General features: G+C 40.4%; 1 protein-coding gene across 3 annotated transcripts; it reads left to right on the plus strand.

The window, feature by feature from the left end:
* The first annotated feature begins 1,949 nt into the window (after positions 1 to 1,949).
* Positions 1,950 to 25,215, plus strand: TMC3 (transmembrane channel like 3). 3 transcript variants are annotated; one of them, XM_030014264.2, is made up of 22 exons: positions 1,950 to 2,495; positions 3,769 to 3,912; positions 5,254 to 5,329; positions 8,326 to 8,407; positions 9,119 to 9,225; positions 10,199 to 10,297; positions 10,391 to 10,533; positions 12,583 to 12,730; positions 13,655 to 13,698; positions 13,865 to 14,012; positions 14,792 to 14,901; positions 15,057 to 15,135; positions 15,631 to 15,870; positions 17,485 to 17,613; positions 18,278 to 18,345; positions 18,572 to 18,700; positions 19,493 to 19,603; positions 20,135 to 20,260; positions 21,625 to 21,703; positions 21,901 to 21,943; positions 23,017 to 23,314; positions 24,049 to 25,215. In XM_030014264.2, exons 1-22 carry the CDS (start codon positions 2,386 to 2,388, stop codon positions 24,887 to 24,889), a joined length of 3,354 nt encoding a protein of 1,117 aa, XP_029870124.1. In that variant the 5' UTR covers positions 1,950 to 2,385; the 3' UTR covers positions 24,890 to 25,215. The 3 variants fall into 3 exon arrangements, with proteins under 3 accessions (XP_029870124.1, XP_029870125.1, XP_029870126.1); XM_030014265.2 differs by lacking the exons at positions 1,950 to 2,495; positions 5,254 to 5,329 and having other exon boundaries at positions 3,462 to 3,912; XM_030014266.2 differs by lacking the exons at positions 1,950 to 2,495; positions 3,769 to 3,912; positions 5,254 to 5,329; positions 10,199 to 10,297 and having other exon boundaries at positions 8,394 to 8,407; positions 9,119 to 9,657.
* Positions 25,216 to 26,120: the final 905 nt, after the last annotated feature.

The raw sequence follows: 26,120 nt of genomic DNA on the forward strand, positions 1-26,120 counted from the left end.
AAAAAGCAGCCTGTGCTACTCTCTACAGGAAATTTAGTGAGAGAACTTAATGTTCTTTCTTGTCAGAGGCTGCAAATAAAAGTTAACTACAACAGATCATTGATTTATGTAACTGAAACCCTTGCTGCATTGTGCACAGAGCTATTAAGGAGACAAACTACCAAGTTAGGAACAAGTGAACTCTTCCTTTCTCTCCCACATTCTGAGCATCGAATTATGGCCATAGAAACTATTCATATCAAGTTTTCTTGGTCTGTTTTGCTCTCTTTTAATAATGTGACCCAGAATACAACTTCTATGATGGAGAAAGGCACTGGAAATTCACTTAACCATGTGTCAAGTTCTTCAGATGCCCTGGTCCCAGCAAAGCTTGGAGCAGTCTATTCTGTCCTGACAACCCAACACCAGTATTGCAGAGATGCTGATGGAGAGGTGGTGCTGAATACGGGAATGGTGTCAGGGGACTCTCCACCATGGAAATATGACCGCTGGCAAGTAGAGTATGTCAGTTGCCCAGTAGTTAATCTTGGATTAAATGGATGGATTACTTTTTGAGAAGATGTAAACTGAGTCAAAGCTATTGCTACTGTATTTTGGTTGAGACATTCAAAACTGAAAAGTGGCATTTTGTTATCAGTTTTATCACAGAATGGTTTGTGTTGGAAGGGACCTTAAAGATCACCTACTTCCAACTCCCCTGCCATGGGCAGGGACACCTTCCACTAGACCAGGTTGCTCAAAGCCCCATCCAACCTGGCCTTGAACACTTCCAGGGATGGGGCATCCACAACCTCTCTGGGCAACCTGTTCCAGTGCCTCACCACCCCCACAGTGAAGAGCTTCTTCCTTACATCTAATCTAAATCTACCCTCTTTCAGTTGAAAGCCATTACCCCTCGTCCTATGACTGCCTGCCCTTGTAAAAAGTCCTTCTCTGGCTTTCCTGTAGGCCCCCTTTAGGTACTGGAAGGCTGCTATAAGGTCTCCCCGGAGCCTTCTCTTCTCCAGGCTGAACAATCCCAACTCTCTCAGCCTGTCTTCGTAGCAGAGGTGCTCCAGCCCTCTGATCATCTTCGTGACCCTCCTCTGGACTCGCTCCAACAGGTCCATGTCCTTCTTGCGTTGGGGGCCCCAGAGCTGAATGCAGTACTCCAGGTGGGGTCTCAGGAGAGTGGAGTAGAGGGGCAGAATCACCTCCCTTAAGGTGATTCTCACCTCATGCACATGAATACTTTGAGTTAGGAAGTTCATGCCCATATGATGCTAGTTAATGATGTGATAACAAGTAAGCATCATACAACAGGCACTGAGTGCAACGCTCCTGTGAAATGCAGAAATGCTATCCCTATTTAAGGATGGCAAATCAGGCATAAACGTGCAAGAATTTGCCCCAGGACATACAGAAAGTGAGAGAGAATAGTTATTTAATACTGGGTCCTCAAGCTCACAGCACCAGTCCATTTATTGTCTTGCAGAGTGATTCTCTGTGTTAAATATACTTTTAGTATCTATTAAATTAATTTTGTAATAAAATTCCTTAAGTAGTAGAGCTAAAGAAATGGGAAATGAGCATCAGATGGTGATGTTTTCTAGCATTTTAGCTCTAGGACTAACCATTATTGTTATCTATAATCTAGTCAATGATTATTGTAAATGTTAAAGATGATACGGTAATGAATGGAATTGAACATAATTAAGACACCACAACTATCAAGAAAAAGTTAATTGCTTGGTGATCCGTACTCGTCTGAATAGCAGGTACTTTGATACCTCCAAGAGAAAAGCCATCAATTTAGGTGTAAGGACTGGAGGTCATGCTGAGAGGTTGGGGCCGGACCCGGGAAAGCAGCAGCAGCACGTTCTGGCGGGGCTGTCCTATGTGAGAGGATCTGGAAGCCCTGCAGAAGAATGACATCACATTTTTCTCTGTCAGTAAGGCCCAGATGCGAACTGTCTTGCTTTACCCGAGCAAGAACGTCCTCTCAAGCAAAGATCAACAGTCCGCCCGCTGCGTTCATCGGAAACTTCACCCGGAGCAGGCCAGCGTGGCGCGGTGGGATGGTGCTTCGAGGGAATACCTCATCCGTGACAAGAGAAACGTGGCTCTGAATTAAGGCCCGCAGCTGGCCCACCCTCAGGCTCTGCTCCCTACCTCGCTTGGGGGCACCTCGCTTGAAGTCGCCCTGGCCGGGGCTGCCGTGCGCTGCCGCTTTAAGGCGGGCGGGCACCGCCGGCCGGCGGCCAGCCTCTGCCCGGCGGGGCTCTGCGGCGCTCGCCGTCTCTCCGCTCGGTAACGTTCGGCTGCTTCGGAGACAGCGCACCGGCGAGCCAAAGGCTTCCTTCTGGCGTGGCAGGCTTTCACCCGGGGCGGGCGGCAGCTGCCACCATGGCAGCGGCAACGGGCTCCGCTGCGGGAAAAACTGGCAAGTCCTGCAAAAAGTACCGGACGGTGAAGCGGCACGCTGGCATCTACACCTACCAGGAGCCGCCCCACAGGTAAGAGACCCTCCTCTCTCCTCAGGTGCAAATCTGCCTTACCTGGCGCAGACGCGGGAACCTTGTCTTCTCACTTCAGTTTAGACAGAGTAACACGCTAACGTGGAGAGGAGCGTCAGAAAACCACCCTTCTCTCTACGTTTAGATGTATTTCCAACCTCTTTGGGTTTTTCTTTTCACAAAAGTCGTGGTTCATACTGCAACATAAATGCTGTACGTAAAACAGTGTCACTCCTATGAGTTCAGTGTATAGCAGGGTAAGAACTCTCTCTATACTTCCCCCGTGTAATTATACGTTTCCCTTGAATGTCCCCTGTGAGCGAGGGGACAGGACTGTGGACGGATGGATCAGTGGTCCGATGAAGTATGTCCTTCGAATGTTCTTACAAGGCATGGTTTAGGTTACCATTTATTTCTAAGTGATTAAAAGGTGTTGCTTTTTCAGCAAAACTGCAGGGAACTTTCCCAACAAGTACATAGCAATACAACTAGAAAACTTCCTAGCTGGTGGTTGTTGCAGTACTTCAGATCTCTTCATTTTATTCGGGGGAAACAGTTCACCACGGGTTTTTAGACCTAAGCCTCTGCAAGGCTGAATATTCTTGCTGTTTCAAAAGGGGGTAACCGCAAGAGCTGTAGCTTAGCAAACGTGGTGACAGCATCAGAAAAGATGATTTAATAATCATCCACAGAAATCTGCATCAAAGCACATGAATCTTTTTACACACAGACGAGTAATTCTTGGTGTGCGGGGTCCCACGCTCCCGTTCCCCTCAGCAGGGAACAAAGGGTGACCTCGATCGAAGCATCTGCTCTCCCCATTCTAACAAGAAAATATTTTATCATTATTACAATCAAAATAAAAGGCCAACACCACGTGGTGAATAAATGAATGTTAAGTGCTCTTGCTGGAAATGTTCAGACAGCACTTTGTTCTAGAAAAATATACAGTGTCTTGCTAGTATGATGTACAAGCTGTATGGCTGGAAATGCTCGGAGAGGACAGACTGGGATTTGTGGTGGGGAGCAGGGATAATTTATGACTGAGCAGCAAGCGGTGGGGAGGAAGAGAGGCACATCCTGGAGATGGGGAAATCATCCTAATTATTCATCAACTTTAAAATAATAAGGTCGCGCTAGTTCCCGAATTCACTGCTGTTACGTTGCTCTAATAAATAGGTTGGATGCTGTACAAATCAACAGTTTGCTGGGGATTGGAATGGGAATAATTTGTCTTGGTTTTCCTCTTGTGGGGTGTGTGCTGGGCTGCCAGCAACTCGGACGATGACATCGGTGAAGAAAAGGCCGAGAGCCATGACCCAGAGCAGATCTTTCAGAACATCCAGTACCAGAAGGAGATTATGTCCAACATCCGCTGCCGGCCGTGGCCTATGAGGCAGAAGCTGAGGGCGCTCAGGTGAGGGTGTTTGCATGAAAGCTTTCGGGCTTACTGACTGTGACAGTGCCTCCAGCCTCAGAAGTTTCTCAGCGTAAGCTGGAAGGGATTACGCACAGAAATGATTAAGAGCTGCTAAGAAAGCATGCCATGAGGATGCTCTGATGAGATCGGAGAGCCGGCTGAAGGCAGCAGCCTCGGGGTGGAAAGTCTGTAGGTGAAGTTGTCTCCCGTGCATGCCTGTGGCTCCCTTTAGACAGTCGCTGTACAGAAGAGAGCAAGAAATCACGCTTTGGCTATTAACTATTAAAACAGTGTGTCAGCTGTTCAGTCATCTAAGGAAAGGCTCTTGGTAATGCTCAGTAATACATTTTTAAGCTAAATTGTTTCACTCTGTCCCAAAAAGGAAAAACAGTTTGCTATTTTCAAGGTAATTGTATGTGACGATTGCATGGTATGAGAACAGAAGCTGGTCGTAATCTTCGGGTAATATATTGTAAATGGCAGTAAATACTGGATGCTTGTAGGTTTAAAAGGTACGTTCAGTGTAGTAATAGCGTTTCACATCTCAAGACTGCAATTATTATATTAAGAATTCCAAATTTACAATGAAAGAGTGGGTGCCTAACCCTTTGGGCCACCTCTCTAAATTGTGTCAGGTCTTTCACAGCATGATATGTTTGGGGCTTCCTTTATTTTACCTTTACACCTGGCAACTTTCTCTTAAAACCCTGTATGATGCTAGGATGGCATTTTAGTCACGAGGAATCCCTACCAGCAGTAAAGCCCTTGTGTAATCTTGGAAGCAAAGAGAGATTTTTCTCTCTTAGGCAGAGTCTGTGACTTGCTGCCTTCCTGTTCCTGTTGATGAGATTTTGGTGGTCCCCATCCACCTTCTGCTGAGGTCAAAGACTGCACATGACCAGATGAATATGCACTTCTTTGCATATTACAGGAGCGCTACACCATATTTGCAGAAGAGGTGTTAGTATCCATGATTAACATGAGATTAACCAGACTGTAACGTGGATCTTTTCATCTTACTCATTTGGGTTGCGCCGTTTTAAAAGAAAGACTTTGAATCAAAAGGACAGAGAAAAAAATTAGTGGAATAGAAAACTCTCCCTGCAGTCAAAGTTTTGAATGCTGAGTTTTCTCAGCCAAAATTCTCAGTGGTTTTAAAGTGTCAGTAAAAACCTCAATAGGAAAAGAGGCAGCTTTGCCCAGATAAGGATTTTATGGTGAGACAGTCCACAATTGTATTTCAGAGCATTTGACAACCTTGCTAGTTGCCGCTTGTGTAGAATAAGGGGTTCCGAGTAACGGGATCTATGTAGAATGAACTTCCACCTTCTTGTGCAGACAGGCGAAGGAGATTGTGCTGAAGTATGAAGGGAGGCTCACTAGAACAAGAGGTTACCAAGCTGCTGGTGCAGAGGTAGGGCTGCTTTTTCTTAAATTACAGCTTTTTCTATACCAATAGTCTTCTGCAGTTTTCATTCACAGAAGAGCGTGTTTGCTATGCAGTCCTGATCTCCAACTCAGGAACTCTGTAGAGGGAGGTAAAAGCAGTTAAGAGCTGCTTTTTTTTTTTTTTTTTCCTTTTCTATTGTGAATTTAGTTATTACAATTTTGCAGACTAATTTGATGTGTTGAGGGATGGATGTCCTTCTATTAACGCGGTATAAGCTTCCTTCTCAAATAGTCTACAAATATTGTTGCCTGCTACAGGGGATGATGGGAATGGGGTACCAACAACACGATGCCAGTGTTCTCTGAAGAGCTATTTCACCAGACGCTGGGGCCACAGTTCAATAGTTTAGTATGAAAAATGCGTCTAGCTTTTAGTTTGGAATACAATCCTACAATAGCTTATGGTAAATACATTATTAAAGAAAGGTTTTGCTTGCATAATACTCAAAGAATTTGAATCTAATCTTAGCAAATCTACTTACACCACTGAAAATAGACCCTGGCCCGAATTTCTGGAAAATAATAACATATAGGAAATTGTCCCTAATATGCAAACAACAGAGAAGAGATCTTCAGTCATCTAAGCAGTCAAGAATATTTTTGTCATCATAATGAGTAGAGTTTTAATGAGTAACTTATCTTAATTCAAAAAGGCAGGGTTGTAACACTAAAATAGAATACTATGCATTTTATTTATGTGAACAAATTAAAGACTGCATACGTGTATCTCTTCTTCTGTTATGTTGGCCCACAGCAAAGGTTAAAAGTACTACTTTCCAAGGTAGGAAAGAGTCATTTTTCCTTGTTCTGCTTTGTGTGTGTGGCAAATGCAGTGGAAGTAACAAATGCTGTTAAAATAAATACTGGGTTTTGCCTTTGACTTGAGTGGAACTAGGATGTTGCCTAGAAAGAGAAGTGCTAAGGGTCTGCAATACGTGTCAGTAAATCAGAGATTGGGTTCATTACTTGTTCATATTCCCCTTCCTATAAAAAAGAGGGAGGCTTTCATCTTAGAATTCACAAAGAATAAAAGTTTGTGTCTAATCTAATTGCCTTTATTGTGTGTATTTGCTTGAAGATATTCACAGGGATATAATTCAGCATTCAATTAGCACCACTCATTATGTGTAGGGGAACTGTCATCTTTTTTCCTACCACAAATTAGGGAATATAGCCTTTACATCAGGGCTAAATGCAGCAAATGCAACAGAATGAGCTGCATTTTTTTTTAATTGGAAGGGCTTCATTTTCACATATTTTCTCAGAAAATAGCATGGCAACCAAGGAGACAAAAATTGTAGTGCAGCAAAACAAGCACTACATCATCAAAAAGAAGAACTCAATGGTTGAAATGTGCTAAGAACAAAATGCAGCTGTAAGTGTATACGTTTTTAAATAAGTTTTTAAAATTGGCAAAATACCCACTGTTCATAACTGGGCAATCCGTTCATGCTATTATTTATGAAAATTGAAGTTAAAATACCTTTTACTGTTTTGACACTGAAAGCATTTTTCCCTTTCAGTTCAATTATTTTAGATTTGCATTGTATTTTTTACATTTTTAATTAATGCCAGATGCCCATACCCTGGATTCTAAGAGTATAAATTAGCTGTTCAGGTAAGAAGTAGGCAGGAAAAGAGGCGATAGCTGTCTAACTATAATTTTAACAAATACTGCTCCCCCAGGGACACCTTTGTATACTTTATAAATCTGCAGAACAACTGGCACAAGCTGCTTGCTTCCTTTCTCAGTCTTGTGAACCCTGTTTTGAAATGAAAGTAGCAGTCCCAGCAATTCCCATCCAATTCCCAGCATCTACAATTTCTTTGTTTAATTAAAATACTTCCTGTTCATGCAATAAAATACCAATACAGCCATAAAAATTAATTAACTTTGGCCAAAGACTTTGATGATATATTCAGTAATTAAAATGTTATTTACTCCTCTTCAGTTTTGGAAGATTAGATTACATGATACAATATTGACACTGCTACTGCCTAAAATATAGGGTTTTTTTACTATCTAGTTGTACTAAAAATACTTTATAATGCATGATATACAAATATTATTTTTCTGTCAATACTGTAAAGTTATAGCTCTAATTCAACAAATCAAAAACTGCACTCAGTTTTGCACGTGCAGATTTTTTTTCTTCTCCCACATGCATATGCACACCCCACTGTGTGCAGCAAGATGCTTTCCTCTGGCCACGTAAAAAATGGAGGTTGAATAAAGACTCTACAAAATATAACCACAGGTTTTCTCCAGGTGTCAGCTGTAACACACAGAGCTGAGAATATAGTAGTTGAATTTGCTGCTGTTGAATACAAAAGCTTATTTTTCCTCTAAGAAAATTTCTTCTAAGGCATTATGCTTCTCTTAAATTTGAAGTTAGTTGTCTGTTCATTTGTTTGTCCTTGAAATCAAATTTATTACGTGTAGTGCAGCGGGATTCCCTCATAAATTACACAGAGGCTAGGCGTCCCAGCAGTACCCAACCTGGATGACTTCTGCTGCCCGGAGCTGCTGCCTGGCCCTTCGCTGCAGTTCCTCCTCTCCGCAACCCCCAACCATGGAGAAGGCGACCAGGAACGGTGCCCGTTGGCTTCCTTCTGTTGGTTCTTCAAGGTCTTTCTGTGTAAAAGATGTAGATTGGTGGCTCCTGACTGTACCCTCAGAGGTGTATAAAGGGCCCTCTGTCTCGTCTTTGTTGCCTTTTGGCTGGTAAGCAGAGTCAAGGGCTCCAGTGCTCCCCACGTTTTGTGTGTTTCTAAAACCCTCTGTGGTTTGCTTTGCCCACCTTACCCACAGACGTGCTCTAAGATCTTAGTAATTAATGTTTGTAATATTTCTTGTATCACAAGATGAAAGAAACGTGAGCAAAATACTCTGCATTTCTGTTGGTTTTTTTTTTTACACGCAGAAGTGTCATATTTCTCATTTCTCTGCTTGTTTCTCAGCTATGGAGGAAGTTTATTCGACTTGCATATAATTTTGTGGTAATCTTTATTCCTTGGGAAATGAGAATAAAGAAAATTGAGAGTAAGTATAAAGATTTAATGGTATTGAACAGTAAAGCACTTGCTAAAATGCTGAGCCTTAGGGTTTATTTTTTAATTTACCAAATTAAATAAATAATATTTGGGAGAGACTTAAATGCAAACTTTCAGCAGTGGCATTATCATTTAAAATTTTGCTTTTTCTTCTTTTCCTGGTGCCTTAGACACTGTGCAGTTCTGATTTATGGTCTTAGTGGGGGGTAACTTTTAAAAAGTCAAATTTGTGCCATTGTGGTTCTGAAAGCGCAGCAAGATTTGGTTACGGTTTATCACAGCCCATAGGGCAGCAGCCTCAGGCCAACATCCCCAGATCTGCCCAGCGTTAAGCGTGGTTGTAACCTGTGTCACCAGCCCTTGAGTCTTTGAATTGAATTAAAGCAGCCCTTAACATTACATCAGCAGTCAGGTCATACCTCTGTGCTTCAGTGGTAAAGGAAAAGGGATGCGTGATGCCACCCAGCTTAGCAGCTTCTGGAGTAAATGCTGCTGGTAATCATGAGACTTCCCCAACGGAGTTTGTGTTGGAATTACATCTTTCTCAATGACATGTTAACATTTTCTCTGTTTTGCTCTATACACTGCATGAATAAGAAAGGCTTTTCTTTTGTTTTATTATTCAAATAATACTTCATGAATAAATGATGTGAGCTTTTATAGACTGTGTAGCTCAGATAACTATTTTCTGTGGTTTAAGGTCATTTTGGGTCCGGAGTTGCCTCTTACTTCATCTTCCTGAGATGGCTATTTGGAATCAATATTGTACTTACCATAATGACAGGAGCATTTGTAGTCTTACCAGAGGTAAGAACATGTTGTTAATATTTACAGAAAAACGCTTACTGTTGCACTTTCCTTTCTGAATTAAACAAATGCCATACTTAAAGGCATACGTCAATTTGAAATGCACAATTTAAAATGAATTATTTAAAATAAATTCCCCTGTTAAGAGGTTTTTTACTGCCAAAGGATAAGAGATTTTTGCTATTAGTGTTAGAGATGATATTTTGTCAACATGGTACTAATGCTTTTATAGAATATGTTTGTATCCGATTACTAAAATGGAGAACCAAATCCTAAAAGCTGTAGTTGGTGTTGAGTATGCTCAAGTCCTGTTAGTGTCGTTTACAGGCAGAAAAACATAACATCCCTCTCCAGACTCTGGATGATTGTCCATTAGAAAATATTTTCTAGAAGTTCTGAATAGCCACAACTATGTTTAGTTCTTGCATGCAAGTAAGGCTTTTTGTTAACTTTGTTAAATTATTCATAAATATTATTTTGCCTCATCTAACCTGTGTTTTAATAACATTATCAGAAAACATGGGAATATCTGATTTTTTCTTCTCATTGGCTAAACTAAAAAAGTAAATACACCCCAAACAAACAAAAAAGTAAACCATGAAATAAAAAAGGTATTCACTTTCATTTTTTACTTTTTTAAGGAAAAGTAGATTTAGTCTTGAAATACCATTTTGAGATCAAACACTGTCATATGTAATTTAAAAATTCTTGAATTAAAACAAACATAACTTTTAAAGCTATTTTGTTAATGGTTTCAGTTGATCTCTCTTTTCATTTCTCAGCCACTTTGAAGATGTTTAGTGGAAAACGAATGCAGGATTTCTCATGGAGTTTCTAGTTTAGGACGAGGAATGACCCAATGCTTGCTATCCTGATAGTATCGTCCGTGTGGGCAGCTCTTGGTGGGTTCTGCTGTGCAGCCCCAGGTCAGATGGGCTCACACAGCTTCTGAGACCTTTTCTCTCTTTCCCAGCTACTGGCCGGAGCACCGTTCGGCAGCACGGTCAGCAAGACCATTCCCAAGGAGCATATTGCATCTGCTCAAGACCTGGACACCATCTGGTCACTAGGGGCAAGACTAAAACCACTCTTTATTGTTTTCCCTATCGCTGTTCTGTTGTAATCATTAGTTACTGCTCTTACTTACGGGCTCTGGTCTTTGCAGGGCTACCTCCAGTACTCTGTTTTGTTTTATGGCTACTACGGTCATGACAGGAAGATTGGGAAAGCTGGATATCGGCTGCCTCTTGCCTACTTCCTTGTTGGAATGGCAGTGTTTGCTTACAGCTTCATCATTCTCTTAAAAAAGTAAGACTTCCCATTTATTGCTGTTCATAAGCTTGTGTGTTCAGGCAATCGTTAATGGCGTATTTATCGCCTTTCCTCTGTATTTATTCTGCATAGTTGTCCTGGTTTCGGCTCGGATAGAGTAAATTTTCTTTCTAGTAGCTGCTACAGTGTTATGTTTTAGATTTAGTCTGAGAAGAATGTTGATAACACACTGACGTTTGCAGTTGTTGCTAAGCAGTGTTTATACTAAGTCAAGGATTTTTCAGCTTCTCATGCCCAGCCAGCAAACAGGCTGGTGGGGCACAAGAAGTTGGGAGGGGTCGCAGCCAGTACAGCTGACCCAAACTGGCCAAAGGGGTATTCCATACCATGTGATGTCATGCCCAGTACATAAACTGGGGGCAGTTGGCCTGGGGGGTGGATCGCTCCTCAGGAACTAACTGGGCATCAGTCGGCGAGTGGTGAGCAACTGCATTGTGCATCACTTGTTTTGTATATTCCAATTCTTTTATTATTGTCATATTATTATGATTTTTTTTCTTTCTTTCTGTCCTATTAAACTGTCTTTATCTCAACCCACGAGTTTTGCTTTTTTTCCCAATTCTCTTCCCCATCACACTGGGCGGGGGGGAGTGAGTGAGCAGCTGCGTTGTGCTTAATTGCTGGCTGGGGTTAAACCATGACAATAGTTCTATTAATCTGTTCAAGTCTGCTAATATCAGGGAGGCAGACTGAGTTTAATTCTAGCTTGCTCTTTATCTTGCTATCATTTATCTTCGCTCTTTCTTCAGTTTCCCAGTCTATAAAAGGAGGGCAGCAGAGAAGATGATCTGTGCGCGTTGTGTTTGCGTAGTGTAAGGTCCGACACTCATGGAAGTCCTTTCTGTTTTCTTCTTTTCTGGTATAAATATTGCTATGACAGAAATTTATATTTTAAGTGTAATGCTTTCAACATTATTATTCCCATCTATTGAAATACAGATATTAAAATACCATCCTAGATGTAATATCATTTGCATTGGTTCAGCCAGTATGTGGCATCCCGTTTGAATGTAAGCTTAATTTCTTTGCTGTTCAAGGGCCAGGAGTAGGAGTTACTCAGCAGAGAGAGCAAGACTGCTAGCGCTGACCATAAATCCAGGAACGTGCAATGCTTGGAGAGGGACAAGGTCACTCTGTCCTCTCCTGATTTGCTTTCCCTTCCCTTCTGGATACCTATTTATCCAGCACAGTGCAGTCCAGGGACATTTTTACCACTGCCTATAATAACTCTGTTTTGAAGCCGATCCTTCCCTTTTCATTTATTTTTATTCTACCTGCTGGTTTGTGCCAAGGGTCACTGACATGTTTGACACTGATCTATGCATCTGCAGTTTCTGGATACGATTAGCTCTTCTCCTTCTGATTTAGCTCACTGACTCTTTGCTTAGTTGCTTACAGTTCCCCTTTTAACATTGTCTTTTTGGATACCCTTTCTTTCATAAGCTATTAATCTTCATTTCATTTCTTACACTTTGCAATATTCTGCCATCTTGCCTATCTGAGATGAGTAGGTGGGGTTTTCTTTCTTTTTCCAAGGTCTGTAAAACGGCACTGGGTTTCTATTTGACAATAACGTATATTTTGAGGGTGAAAACATACAGAAAACAGACAGATCTTGTGCATGATCACTAGTTTTGCCAAACTAGCTTGTAATCACAGTAATAGTGATCTTAGTGATGGTATCTTCCAGCGGGATCCTACCTGGAGATTGTAAAACTGAAACACATTTAAGTCCACAGCTCTAGTGAGATTTATTTGCTGTATTCGTCAGCTATAAAGAATGTAAATATTAAAATGCCCTTCCACAATGAGTCACTTCTGCACTAGAACAAAAGTGAAGTTCATGCTCTGAACCTCACCCTGTTTTATTTTCTTCAGAAAGCTGCCAACGATGACACTAACTGCTGCAAACTTTTGGTAGTTCTAAAGGCGTAGACATCTGAAAACTATGAAGCAAACCAGTGATTTCCTTCATATTCATCTTCACGCATTAACAACAGTTGAATATTTGTTACTTTTTTGCAGAATGGCAAAGAACTCAAGAATGAGTTTAGCAAGTGCCTCTGATGAAAATTACACTTTCTGTTGGAGACTGTTCTGTGCTTGGGACTATTTAATAGGAAACCCCGAGGCTGCAGAGAGCAAAGCTGCTGCCATTGTTAATAGCATTAGGGTGAGCAACTGACCTTCAAATTATTTGGAGTTGATTTGTTTGTTATTCTGTAAGTCTTTGTTCTCATTCCCTTGCATTTCCTATTGGTTTTCGGTATTCATGTACAGATCTGTTTGCCTAGGGGAGGGCTGGTATCATATCTCTGTGTGGTAGTGCAGTCACATCGTACTTGCTGACACTGTCATTCTGTCCCAGCAAGGCTATTGTGTTCTTCTTCAGAAGAGTTTTATTTAATGCCACTGTATATGTGACAAGAAGTTAGATAACTAGAAACAAATTTGCTTGTGACGCAATTTCATTGAGTAATAGAATCAAATTCATGTTAACGATGTGAAAACACTCATTTATTTCAACTCTCCATAACAAATGGTCCACGGACATCCTACAGTGCTCTCAATATTAGAAAATTGCTTTAAATACAGATGTTTTCCATTTAGAATTTAAGAACAGATGTGATTTTCATCAAAAGTAATTTATTTCCCCAATTTGGTGTATTCTCATTAAGTTATTGAATAAAATTACTTCAAATTGTAACAAGGATAAATTAATAAGCTATGATATTTAGTTATTATGAAGATAACTTTTGACAGTTCTGTATTATATTACTGACACATAGGTTCTATAGGCTCATCCTGCAAAAAGATCTGGTAGTGTAAACCTCTGGTTGTATCCCATTAAACATGCATGACTGAAAGTGAACAAGTATTTGATTACTGTGCATTTGTTTCTCAGAAATCTCCTTCGCTATTTAAGCTCACTTATCACTCCTAAAAGTCTATGCATGGCAGAGAGGTATTTATCTACTTGCACTTCCAGGATGTGAAGTTTTTTATTAGTACACTTGATACCTTCTGTGAAAGATATGTGCATTATTATTATTTTTGCTGAACACTATTAAAATGATAATGCTGTGTTTCTTTCAAGGAAGCTATATTGGAAGAGCAGGAAAAGAAGAAAAGCAAAAACTTGTATGTATATAAGATCAGATACACTTTTCAAAGCATTGTTTCAATGCAGATAGCAGTGCTAATCTGCTTGTCTCATACTTCTAAAAACCATGTTAGAAAAGACCCCTGGTGTCGTAAGACAACCTACTGTATTGGCTGTGTCTTTTTTTTTTTTTTTTTCCCCCAGGGCAGTGACTATAAGCTTAAGAATTATTGCAAACATCCTTGTGCTTCTCTCGCTTGCTGGAAGTATTTACATCATATACTTTGTCGTGGATCGATCCCAAAGGTTAGAGCGCACCAAAAAGGAATTGACTCTTTGGGAAAAAAATGAGGTACGCTGTCTTTATGCCACCACTGTGCTAGAAGCAGGATTATTGTCTCAGGGCTCTCTGTAGCAACGGTGTGCGCTGAGGTGTAAATTACAAGAGATTAGCTAGGAGGAATGAGAGGGCAGAGTGGTGGTTACCTGGATCTGTCTTCGCCCACTTGCTCCCTCTGCTCTACAGCAAGGTGTTAGCAGAGCTGAAGTGGGCAGGGGGATGCCGCAGGTCCTCATTTCCCAGGCTGCTGTTCTAGCTGGCCCCTATTTTGTGAGGACAAAGCATAAACTCTCCTGTCACTTACAAACATACTTTTGCACCCATGATTGAGCTGAGTGAACACTGGGCCAATGGACTAGAAAGGAATCAGCTCTGACAATAGCTATTGATTTCAGCTGGGGGATACTGAATGTTCTGTGAATATTTCCATTCACAGGAATGAGTGGATACTGAAGGTAGGAAATGAATAGGTACAGAGAAGCTACTCATCCATTTCAGGGGAAGATGTTGGCTTCATATTTCCCACACGTTAAGTTTTTATTTTAATTAATACAGTAGTAACTTTAAAGCTATAATGTCCAGACTAAAGATTCCTGAGTGGTCTTCCAGATCTGTAATTTTGGATCATAACTACTGCTATTACTAATGTCAATAATAACTTTTTAAAGCATCTCCTCCAAGAAAAGCAATCACAAAAGCATGTGCATCAGCAGTATTTCAATCAGCACTCAAGGTACCACAGAAGGTCTATGTGAAAAGCCACACAAATGCTGTGTCTTTCTGTTCTGTAGGTAAGCGTAGTTGTGTCACTGATTACAATGATCGCACCCTCTGCTTTTGAACTTGTGGCAGCTCTGGAGATGTATCACCCAAGGACCACTCTTCGCTTCCAGCTTGCCAGGTATGGGCATTATGCAGCGTAGAAAATATGTGGGAAGAAAGAGAGGAAGAGATGTGTTCTGGTCATGTGTTTTAGTCCAGCCAAACCAGAGAATGTATGAGAAGCTGATGGGATAACAATGCCGATTACCTGTACCTTCTTCTTCTTGTTTTCAGGGTTCTTGTTCTATACCTGGGAAACCTCTACAGTTTAATCATTGCTCTCCTGGATAAAGTGGACAGTATGAGTGTCACTGTAAGTTTAACTTGATGTTTTCTGATGTGTAAAGCTAGTAGACTTTATAGATAGGATTCCATTTATTGTGATCATATATGAAGTCAGATGAAAATTTGTTTGAAATTGATTAAAACACATTACAGTTTGATAGGATTGTAAAGTTAAGTTTAGTTTGTAATGTTCATTTACAACTATGTGTAGTTTTTTAGGGTAACTGGATCTATTTGACTGCTGATGCAATACGATGAATAGATTTCTGTGCATTGCTAAACTATGTAAAAAAAAAAAAAAGCCATCGCTTTAGGCCAAATATTTCCAGCTACCTAAAATCAGCTTTCATTACTGTCCTTACAAATTCCATCTGACTCTGTACATTGACACCTACTTAAGTCACCTAACTGCTGCTGGAAAATACATGAAGATATGTCTCTATATTTGTACACTGTAGAAGGCACAAACATCTGCATGTATGTACAGTTGAAAAAGTAGCTTTCGGGACATTTATTATTTCAGGACTCTGACGTTAATACCAATGCAAGTAATTCTACCGCTGCCTTAGCAACCAAAACTCTTTCTAAAGAAGACAATTTATCTACAACTATTCCTAATGTACAAATTAAGAGAAACAGCATTGTCACATTGGAAGGGAGTCGCACTCAAGGCTTGACAGTCTCTGACTCACTGGTTAACAAAACAGCTCCCTTTAACGCCCGGAACCCACAGGATCAGTGCTGGGAGACATATGTTGGTCAAGTATGTAATTGTTCTTATGTTGTTCTTACAATTGTTCTTATGTTTATTTGACAAAAAATTAAAATAATATTGCGCTGTATTCAATTTTAGAGCTTTTCTTTGTATAAATTCCAGAATTTAGCTAAGGATTGTGTAGAAAAAGTAGAGACTACACAAAGTGATATGACCACAGATACAAGCTTTGTTTTTTGTTCAGTAGCTACAATGTGTTCAGTGTTGTACAAATGTTCTTTTGCCAGGCTTCGGTCTCTGTCTTCAGCTCTGCACAGGCAGATCTCTACAGATGTGTGAGACAGTTCCTGTTTTAATAGGATACATCCTATTAAACTCATACAGAGAAACAAGACTATAAAAATATATAAGCAGTAACATGCACCCTCTGCAGATTCAGATTGCTGCCTGGATAGATGGGGATGCAGACCCGAGCCAAGCATGGGATTTTGTGCATGGTCATCTGTATAATATCTCTGAAGTCTCTATTTATTCTGCCTCAGTATATCACTAGAGAATCAAGTATTCTCCACTTCTTCAGAGAGAAAGAGGACAATAACAAAAGGTTTCAAAATACTGTCAGCTCGTAAGAACTAAGCCACTTGGGTGGCAGCACCATGTCTGCATGTTCCCACAGCTAGGTTGCAGAAAATCTGCAGACTTAACATGACACTTTTTGTTTCCCTACGTGTGAAGCATACATCATTTGTGGTCTTTACTTTGAGTGACTAGCAGTGGCACTAACACACACAGAGAGAAATTTTAACCATGCAAAATTCAAAAGATGCCATTTGATCCCAACGTACTTTGGTCTCTGTCAGTGTTGCACTTTTTGCCTAGGCCGCTAGATTGAGAATGACGCTAGTGTGCTCCGGACTTGCTGAGCTCCTTGTTCCAGAGTGAGCAATATGAAAGGTCTTGTTTGATCATCTGGAGCAAAAGACCCCTCCTAGGTTTATTACCCTGACTTCCATTCTTGGATGCCCCTCTCCCTATTGCACAGTCATCAGGAAATTTTTAGACTCAGTGTTCATGGGGTTTTTTGATTGTTTTGTTTTTTCCCCAGAATGGGCCAGAAATGTTTAGAATTGAATCTTTTCTATTAATTGTACATTTTTAAAGCTCAATTAAATATAGGATAACCCCATTCATTTGTAAGCACTAAACAAGTTTCTTTTATGGCTTGATGATCCTACTGCCATTGGGGTTTGGTTTTGTATGAATAATAAGCATTTCTCATTGTGAAGCACTTAGCAAGTATGTATTACAACAGTCAGTATAATAAAGGATTGGATACAATAGAAAAACCAACCCATTTAAGTTTATCTAGATAAATTTTCAAAACAGTCATTAAAAAGAAAGTTTGAAGCCATCATGACCAGAGTTTTATTGCTGCAAGCAATAGAAGGCACACTGGAAGCTTGATTATATTTGTTCTCTTTGCTAGAATAAAGACAAGTAAGGGAAAAGTCAAACAGGAAAGAGGAAATAATTTATATATGCAAATCATATTTTATCAGGATACTAAGCTTGAACCAAAATACAAGCACAAATGCAAAAGAGCCGTATGCAGTCCATTTGCTTCCAGAATTACTCAGTATGTGTGAACAATATGTATTTCAGGAGATGCTAAAGCTTTCAATTATCGACATGATTTTCACAGTCGCAAGCATCCTGTTAATTGATTTTTTCCGTGGACTGTGTGTTCGATATTTAAGTGATTGCTGGTGCTGGGATCTAGAAAGCAAGTTTGTAAGTATAGTCTTTATTTTATCAAACTAAGATGCTGAAGACGGGTAGGGTCCTTCCCTTAGTACTGAATGTCCTTAAAGCCTTTCAACAGATAAATAATTTCTTGGTAGCACACATATATATAAAGGCACAGCTCAAACTGAGTTTAAATTGGAGGGCACAGGGTAAATGCTGAGACTGGATTATTTTCTCAAGCCTACTCCCATGGCCATGGTGCAACAATCTTTGTCTTTCCCAAAATGAGATCATGAAGAAATCCCAGAGTCAAAGATGAGACAGAGGGCATGGAGTTTCTCCCCACATCCTCTTTTCTGTAGCTGTAACATCTATCCATAATGTAGACAGTGGTCCAAGAAACAATAATCAAAAGCATATAGCCCTTTAAGAAAATTACGGTTAGGAATAAGCTGTTGGTATGAAAGGCTGAGGACTGTTCTTTGTCCTTAACTAAAGAAGTGAAGTGAACTAGAGACGAATTAGTTTATTTAATCCCCTGCTGCAGAGTAGGTTTTACTGTGTTCTCACTGCCTGCCAAAAGCTGGTATTTGATCTGGATGTTTCAGGCTATGTGCTGTCTGCAAACTGATTCAGTCAAATGCTTCTAATAAATGATCTGAAAAAACGATTAAGACAAAGTATTCATCCTACACTGTGTTTCTTGTAGCCAGAATATGGAGAATTCAAAATTGCAGAGAATGTATTGCATTTGGTCTACAACCAAGGAATGATCTGGTATGTAGTCCATAAGAGATTTTTCTTGTCTTTTGTTGGCTGATTACTAAGGCAATCTAATGATTTCCAATTAAACTTATTCAAGTAGGATACTGGTAATGCAGTCTTTTATACTTTATTATAAGAGATTGCCTGCTGATAGTGAGTTGGTTTTTACCTGGTTTTTTCTTCATATGTTCTTTTGCTTCTGGCAACACTGAGCACTGACATGATATTATTCTTCCAGGATGGGAGCTTTCTTTTCACCTTGCTTACCAGCATTCAATGTTCTCAAGTTGATTGGACTCATGTACCTGAGGAGCTGGGCTGTGCTAACGTGTAATGTACCACATCAGCAGGTTTTCAGAGCATCTCGGTTAGTCAAAATAAGAACAAAAGATAAAGAATAAATCAAATGCAGACAATGGAAATGTCTTCTGTGTATAGGAACAAAATGACGGGAGATATTAGCTCTGAAAGTTAACAATCAAATTTGACAGTAATACTGATAGCAAAGGTCTGTGAAAAAAACATAGTTACTGAGAAACTGGAGGGTTTGTAAAGATATGCAAGAACTGAAAAATATGTCAGGGAATATGTGGCCTAACATAAATGCTTTATTTCCCTACAAATCTGATTGAGCACAATAACCTACAGGTGTTAACTGTTGCAAGTTCCATTTCTTGATGTTTCTTTCTTTGAAAGCTATGAAATACCTGCTTTTGTCTGTTGCGTTGCACAACAGATTTCCCCATTTTTCTTCTATCATGATGAATATCTTGTTTACTCAAAATGGAAATAATTTAGGGCATCTTTAATTCTTAAGAGTCAGTTATTTCTAACATGTTTTGAAGATGAATCAGCTTCTGCCACTGTTATTTTTCTCTGCCAACACAACTGGGCAGTAAGGTCAGTTTTTACAGAAGGGTGCTATAAACAGTTCCCTGGCTGCAGCAGTGGTATCTGGAAAGCAGTGCAAATAAGATTTTGATAATTAAGTCTGTTTAAACTGGCTCTGTTCATACTTTCTAATCATGGCAGAATGATTTTGATCTTCCAGAAATTTAGATCTTGAACTTGTTAGGTAGACAGAGACTTGCACCTTTTATGTTGCCTCTGTTTTTCTCTCTGATTAGTATAATCTGAAACATGTTATTCCTTCTTGCAGATCCAATAATTTCTACTTGGCCATGTTGCTGTTCATGTTGTTCTTATGCATGTTACCAACAATTTTTGCTATTGCCCGATATAAGCCATCTTTAAGCTGTGGTCCCTTCAGGTAAGTTATAACAGACTAATGAAAATTGCAAAGGTTTTATTTTACCCTCTCATGATAAATTCATCAGGTTCAATAATACCCAAATTATCAATTAAAAAAAAATAATTGATAGACAGGACAATGTTTTTCTGCTGCCAATATTTTTCAGTTAAGATTTAATTAGGCAAATATGTCAACGTTCTGAGTGAGGCTTGACATTTTGCTTTATATACATGGCTCTGTTATTTTATGTTTACATACTGCAATGTGCCACTGAGCAATCTGGCACACATCATCGTCTTGTGTCTCAACTCAAGCACCCTCCAAGCCTGGGCAATGCTTTTGTGCTTTGGAAAAATTGTCAAAAAGCAAATAATGAATGAGTTGCTTTTTTTTTTTTTTTTTTTTTTTTTCCTTCCCCCTTTCACTATACTGTTCCAAAGCAGTTTTGGATGAAAGTCCTTGTTTATTCAGTGCAACACTGCTTAACAAACTGATGTACCTAGGATTTCTTACGACTTAATTTTACCTTTTTTTTTTTTCCTCTTGTAGTGGACAAGAAAAAATATATGATATTGTTTCTGAAACGATTCAAAATGATTTTCCCACATGGTTCAACACAGTGATTACTTACATCAGCAGTCCTGTGGTTGTCCTCCCTGCACTACTACTTTTATTGTAAGTACTTTGGTTTTCACAGGCAGGTTAAATTGATTGTATTAATACTGGCCTTATCTCTGGAGAGTCAAATGTTGATGCTGAGGAACAAACACTGCATTATTGTAATTTTATTAAGCATATCTGAAAAAAAACCACCTTATTGAATATACGGTATATGGATCAGACAGGAATGAGAGTATGTTAAACAGACTGTCATCACGTTTTCAAAAGGAATTTCTTGTTCTGGGATACTGTGTTAGAGCAAGTTCACTATATTGTGTCAAGGCTTGCAGTGCTGCTGGTTCCAGGAAGTTTTAAGATCCTTCTTCCCTCTCAAGAGCTCCTCAGAAATTAATTTTCCATTTCCTCAGGGTCATTCATTCAGTTTATGATTGTGAACAGGGCTCAGTCTATCATTTAAAGAAGCTACTCAGTCATCCTGATTTCTGACAAGATAAATCAATTATGAAGTTCTGCTCTTAAGTGTTTATGTAATATAATTTGCTGCAGACTTTCCAGTGGAAGTCCTTTCTTACTCTAGTTTCTAAATAATTGTTCACAGCTGGGAATTAATATTTATTTTGAGCTGTTTGAAATTCACTTTACTTCTATGAAGTATCATTTGTCTTGCATGTACCTTTGCATCGTTTTTTTCCATGTAAACTACAGATGAATGCAGTTCGTCCCACCAGTGGGCTTTTCAGGCAAATCAAAAAGTCTGAAGCAATGCTTCCTATTTGTAACTTTTTCCTCAGAGGTCCCAGCCATGTAAATATGAACATATTTACAAATATAAGTAGATCTATTGACTGCTTCAAACTGATGGCTAAGCACATGTGCAGATGTTTGTGGTATGAAGCCTAGCTATAAGACTTTACTTCATCTGAAAGCCAGTGTAATCCATTATGTCAAGCCAGATCTGATCTCAGCTGTGCCAGTGTAAACAAGGTCTTATTCCAGTCAGTCAACAAAATTACATTGGTATGAGTGTGCAAACTCAGCTGTAATTCTGGTGTCTCTCTTCCATAACCTTGGACTGGGAAAAAAAACCCAAGAAAATATTTATCAAAATTTTCGTTATGAGCGTGTCCAGAATGTAAACAAAAAAAAAAGCTAGAAATGCACCCAGGGTTACATGCACAATAAAAAGACCTGCAAAAAGCACAGGCATAATTAGAACTGCTGTTAATTCTGGTTTCAGTGTCATTTCTTTCTTTCATGTATGTTTGCTTGAAAGAAGGCTGTGATCCATTATCAGTTATAAAGGAAATGCTACAAAGCAGCAACTGAACCTGTACATCATTTTGATGACCTATAAACCCTCAAAGAAAAAACTGTCAAGAATGTTTGAAATGACTTGTAATCACCTGTTTCACTTCTAGCATGTTAATCTATTACCTACAAAGTATTGCAAGATCATTAAAATTCACCAACAATCAACTGAGAATGAAGATCCAAACAGTAAGTACAGCACAAAGTGCTTTTACATGCAATTTGGTGGGTCTTCAGTAAAGTACTAGCCCAATTAAAACTCTGAAGTCACTTTCAGTGTTTCACAGTTTAAAACCAATCCTGTATTTTTCATCCTTACACAGCAGTGTATTTACTCTCTAATCCATAGTAATTTACTGCTTCTCATTCTTCTGAATGTATTTTAGGAAAGAACTGAAGATAAGAAAAAGGTAGTTCAGATGGCAGTAGGTAAGTTGGTGAGCTTTAGAAATGCCACTATTAATAAAGCATTTGGATGCAAAGCCATTTTGATTTCTCATACACATAGGGAAGTTCAACTACATTTAAAAAACCTGTATTTCCTGTGGAGTCTTCCTTTTAGATGGTTTTTGAGCTCAGCTTGACTTAATCTTGGCAGCACTGAAAGACAAGGTGTGTAGTTTATACCTAATTTCTGCTGGGATCTTTGGACTGGGTATGTTCCTGCTTTTACCACCAACAGGGCAGAACCTGGGAGGCATCTCTGATGATTCAAATCATGTCAGACCTTGCATAAAATTCAGAGGCTAGTAGGCAGAAAGGAGGAAGGGAATGGTCCCTATTCTTTGACCTGCGATGGTTGAATATTTAATCAGCAATGAAAAGATTTCAGACTTAATTGTCTACTGTGCCTGAGGGATTTTGAACCTGCACCTTCCACTTCTCAGATTTTAGCAACGAGAAACCATAGAAAGGATGCCGTCCTTCTAATACCTCCCAGTGAAAGGAACAAGTAAAAATTTGCCAAGCCAAAGGGAAGACAGGATTCAGTAGCCTTATGGCTAGATCTTAATGCTACTGTGACCCCCTTAGAGCTCTCCAGTGGACATGTAAATGGTGAAATACCTGATGTATAGCAATATAGTGATCAGGATTGACTATTAAGGGTAATAAGGTATGTGTCCTAGTTGGACCAGCACAGTCACTGGAGGCAGTTTGCTGAATGGGGCCACCTTCATACTGGAAGCGGTGTACATTGTGAACTGAAACGGGACTCTTGAAAAGAGGCATTGGCTTGTTGTTCATTTTGGAATCCTACAGTGCAATGTCTAGTGTTTTTGCTATGTTCCCCAGCACCACATCTGCCATGTACCGTAGTATGCCGATCCACCCCTTTATCACCATGTCTCCCAGTGTGACACCAGTTTCTCTTTTCTGAACACAGTGGGGTTCTGTTGGCATTGGATGTCCTGACTGAAGGGTGAATTTGAGCCACTGCATTTACACAGCAGCTTCTAAATTTAGAAACCTGGACAGTTCCTGTAATAATTTCTGTTTTCTAGCCCGAATCCAAAATCTGGATGGGAATGACAAGAGACCAGAGCAAGAAAGTGATATTATCAGCCAGGAGTCTTCTGTTCGGTCCTCAACTCCCCGAAAGAATGGCAGTGTCTTGAACTTTGAATCTCCTGTGAGCAAAGGCACCAGAATACAAACCATTTCCCAGTCTGTGCCCCAAACTGTGCCCTCAACTGATGTTGCAAGACCTGTCAATGCAACTCCCACGACTTCAGCCTCTTTAACGCCAGCTCCCTCAGTATCAAGCGTACAGAAACCAAGAAATGATAATATCACAAACAGGCAAGACTGCTTTGGTTTTGAAATGGCATTTCTTCTAGCAGCTCCATGACATACCTGTGTTTATTTACAAAATAGATGTGTATTCAGACTGCCTGGAGCAGTAAAACAGCTGAGGAATTTTTTAAAAGCAGATTCAATTATGGGTACTATTCAGATTGCTGGTGACACCACCTCCTTAACTTTCCCTTTATTGAGATGGGTTTATAAAACTTTTGAAATCATGTAGCTGATGGAGTTTACAGACACCTCAAGCAACGGTAAACACTAAGCTTTCCCTCAAGCATGTAACTAAAATAGTTTGTGCAGGATACTGTTTACATGAACAAGACAAACACAGTAAGAGTGAAGGAACTCTATGCAGAATCCCTTGTAGGACAACCAGTTTTGGACATCAGCAGACTGACGCTTTAAGCTACCTGTTGGTTTTTTCCCAAGGGATCAGGTAAAGAGCATTTTTAAACAGTTCTCAGAATAATAAGAAAACAGAACGGGAACGTAACTTGAGAGGTCAATTGTCTGCTGCCTTTTCCCAGGGAAGAACAAATATATCTCCTAATTTCTAGGGTATGTTTCTCAAACTGGTCCTAAATATTGGGATCAATGGAGATTCTGTAATCTCCACCCTTACAACCTAGTCTTTGACTTTCCAGAGCAATGAATCTTTTATACGTTTTAACTACATTAATAGATAAATGTGTATGTCAATATTTCCTTACTTTTTTTCCTTCCTAAAGGTACCCAAGTGTTGTGCATGGGAGTGCAAGTGAGCTCTGCAAAACAAAGCCCTACACGCCAGTGACTTTCAAAAAGCACACTGAAGATGTTCATTCTGAGCCTCTCTTCAGAAAAGGGATTCGGCAGGTAAATCCGGATGCCCTTGGGGCAGGGGCTCCTGTTTTTGTGGGACGTAGACCATATGCTACCAGGTATTTTCTTGTTAATGAAAATGAGTCCCGCAAAAAATCACTCCGTTCTACCTCCCGACTCCAAAGGCACTTCAGAAAGGGCGAATCGGGAGACATTATTGAGTTGTACCCACGCAATGTCAGAAGATATGTGGTTCGAACACCACACCAGATGTATTCCCCTCATCCCAGTGAAGATGAGGAGGACGACGAGGAACTTGGGAGAGAATTCATTACCAGATCCCATCGCCCTCGCTCACTGTCTGATCTTCGCCCAGCACCACGATTTTACATTGGGGAACGTGCTGATGGCCACATTCTTATGAGCAAGGATCTAGCCAGAGTGCATTACAAATCCTGGGACGATGGTTTTGAGCTAGACCTGGACAGGCCTCCATATGCTTACAAGAAAGTGCACCTGAACTATCCTGAGCCACATGTGAAACCAAAATCAAAGCAAAAGCTGGAGCAATCTCTAACAGAATCTGATTCTATTTCCGTTGAATCCAGCAGTGATCCACAGAACAGCAGCAATGACCAGTATATCCAGGTCATTCATAGCAAGGAAAAGTATCCAAAACCTGGGACAAAACTCACCAAAAAGAAATCAAAAAACAGTGTTGATCTAAATATGTCTGAGTCTAATGAACTGGTATGCTCAAATGTCTGAGAAAGCACCCCAACCTTTTTGTGTTTTCAACTGGTGTACGTGCATTTGTTGTACTTGCTGTTTGAGGTCTATCAGAATAACTACGACATAGTCTTTGCAGCAACAGTGTACGCAGCCTCTCAAGGTGGGAAAAGCATAGTTAGCCTTGTGTTTTGCTGTTCACTGTACCTTGCTTTAATATCAAAACTGATACACTGCAAAATTTGGAAGAGAAAATTATTCTTGCTTATTACTTACTGTCAGGCTGTTAAAAACCAAAAACCCCACCTACTGGTAAATCAAAAGCAATGTACTTGGGGCACTTTAATTAAACCAGTACAAAAATATGTCAGATGAGGCTCTCTTTGACACAGTCACAGCTAAAGATGCTTCCACTGAATGAATTCAGCAGGTAATCAGCTTCCTACAAATAGAGTTGCTATTTACAGTATAATTTATGACATCTTGATGTGCCTAGTTTGAATATCGTGTAGCTCGAGCAAATCAGCAATAGGTTAATTACAGAGAATATTGAGTTTCTTTAGAGTGCATTTGCACAGGCAATGGAGTTCCTTGATCGTAGCAACGCATGCCAGCCTTCGAGATGAAACCACTAGAAATTTTCTGGCGAGACTCCTCGGCCCAGCCCGATAAGCTTCAGTGTGGAAAACTTTCTATTCCTGGCTTTTAAAAAACTTGCTTCATTATTCCCAATTTAATTCTATCCTGTTTTTCACACACCATTGCAATTTTACACCTTCTTTAGATGCCGAAGATTGCTTTTTTTTTTATTATTTTCATGTCATTTGGATGACAGCGGCATAAAGGACGTTGGCCTTTAGCCAGAACCGCGCCATCCCCTTCCAGTCGGTTCCGCCAAGCCGTGCCGTGCCGCCCAAGGCCGGACGGAGGACGGCCGCCCCCCTCCCGCCGGCCGCCCCGCAGCCCCAGGCCTTGCCGGGGTGCCTCTGACCGGCCGTCAGCCGGCACGGCCGCACCGCAGCCGGACTGCAAGCGGGTGAGCCGGGTGGCCCCATCTTTAGGTGGGAGAACAGCAAAGCCTCTGCCCTCGGCTCCCCGCCGAGGCGATTCCTCACAGCTGCCTGTCGCCTGGTGCCCGCCCGGCCCCGCCGCCCTCTCTCCCTCCCCGCCGAGAGGAGAAGCGAGGCGAGCCGCCTCCTCCGCGGTGGCGGCCGCCCTGCCCGGCGGGAGGCCGCGGCCCCTCAGGTGAGGGGGCGGCGCCGCCATCGGC

This window comes from Aquila chrysaetos, chromosome 5 (genome assembly GCF_900496995.4).
Source record: "Aquila chrysaetos chrysaetos chromosome 5, bAquChr1.4, whole genome shotgun sequence".
NCBI lineage: Eukaryota > Metazoa > Chordata > Aves > Accipitriformes > Accipitridae > Aquila > Aquila chrysaetos.

Bases quoted from the DNA above. Each gene is read 5' to 3' on its own strand.
- TMC3 (XM_030014264.2), top strand. From the start codon at position 2,386: ATGGCAGCGGCAACGGGCTCCGCTGCGGGAAAAACTGGCAAGTCCTGC. The intron at 13,699-13,864 runs GTATGTATATAA...TTTTTCCCCCAG, and splicing joins AAGAAGAAAAGCAAAAACTT to GGCAGTGACTATAAGCTTAA. The intron at 15,136-15,630 runs GTAAGTTTAACT...TTATTATTTCAG, and splicing joins TGGACAGTATGAGTGTCACT to GACTCTGACGTTAATACCAA.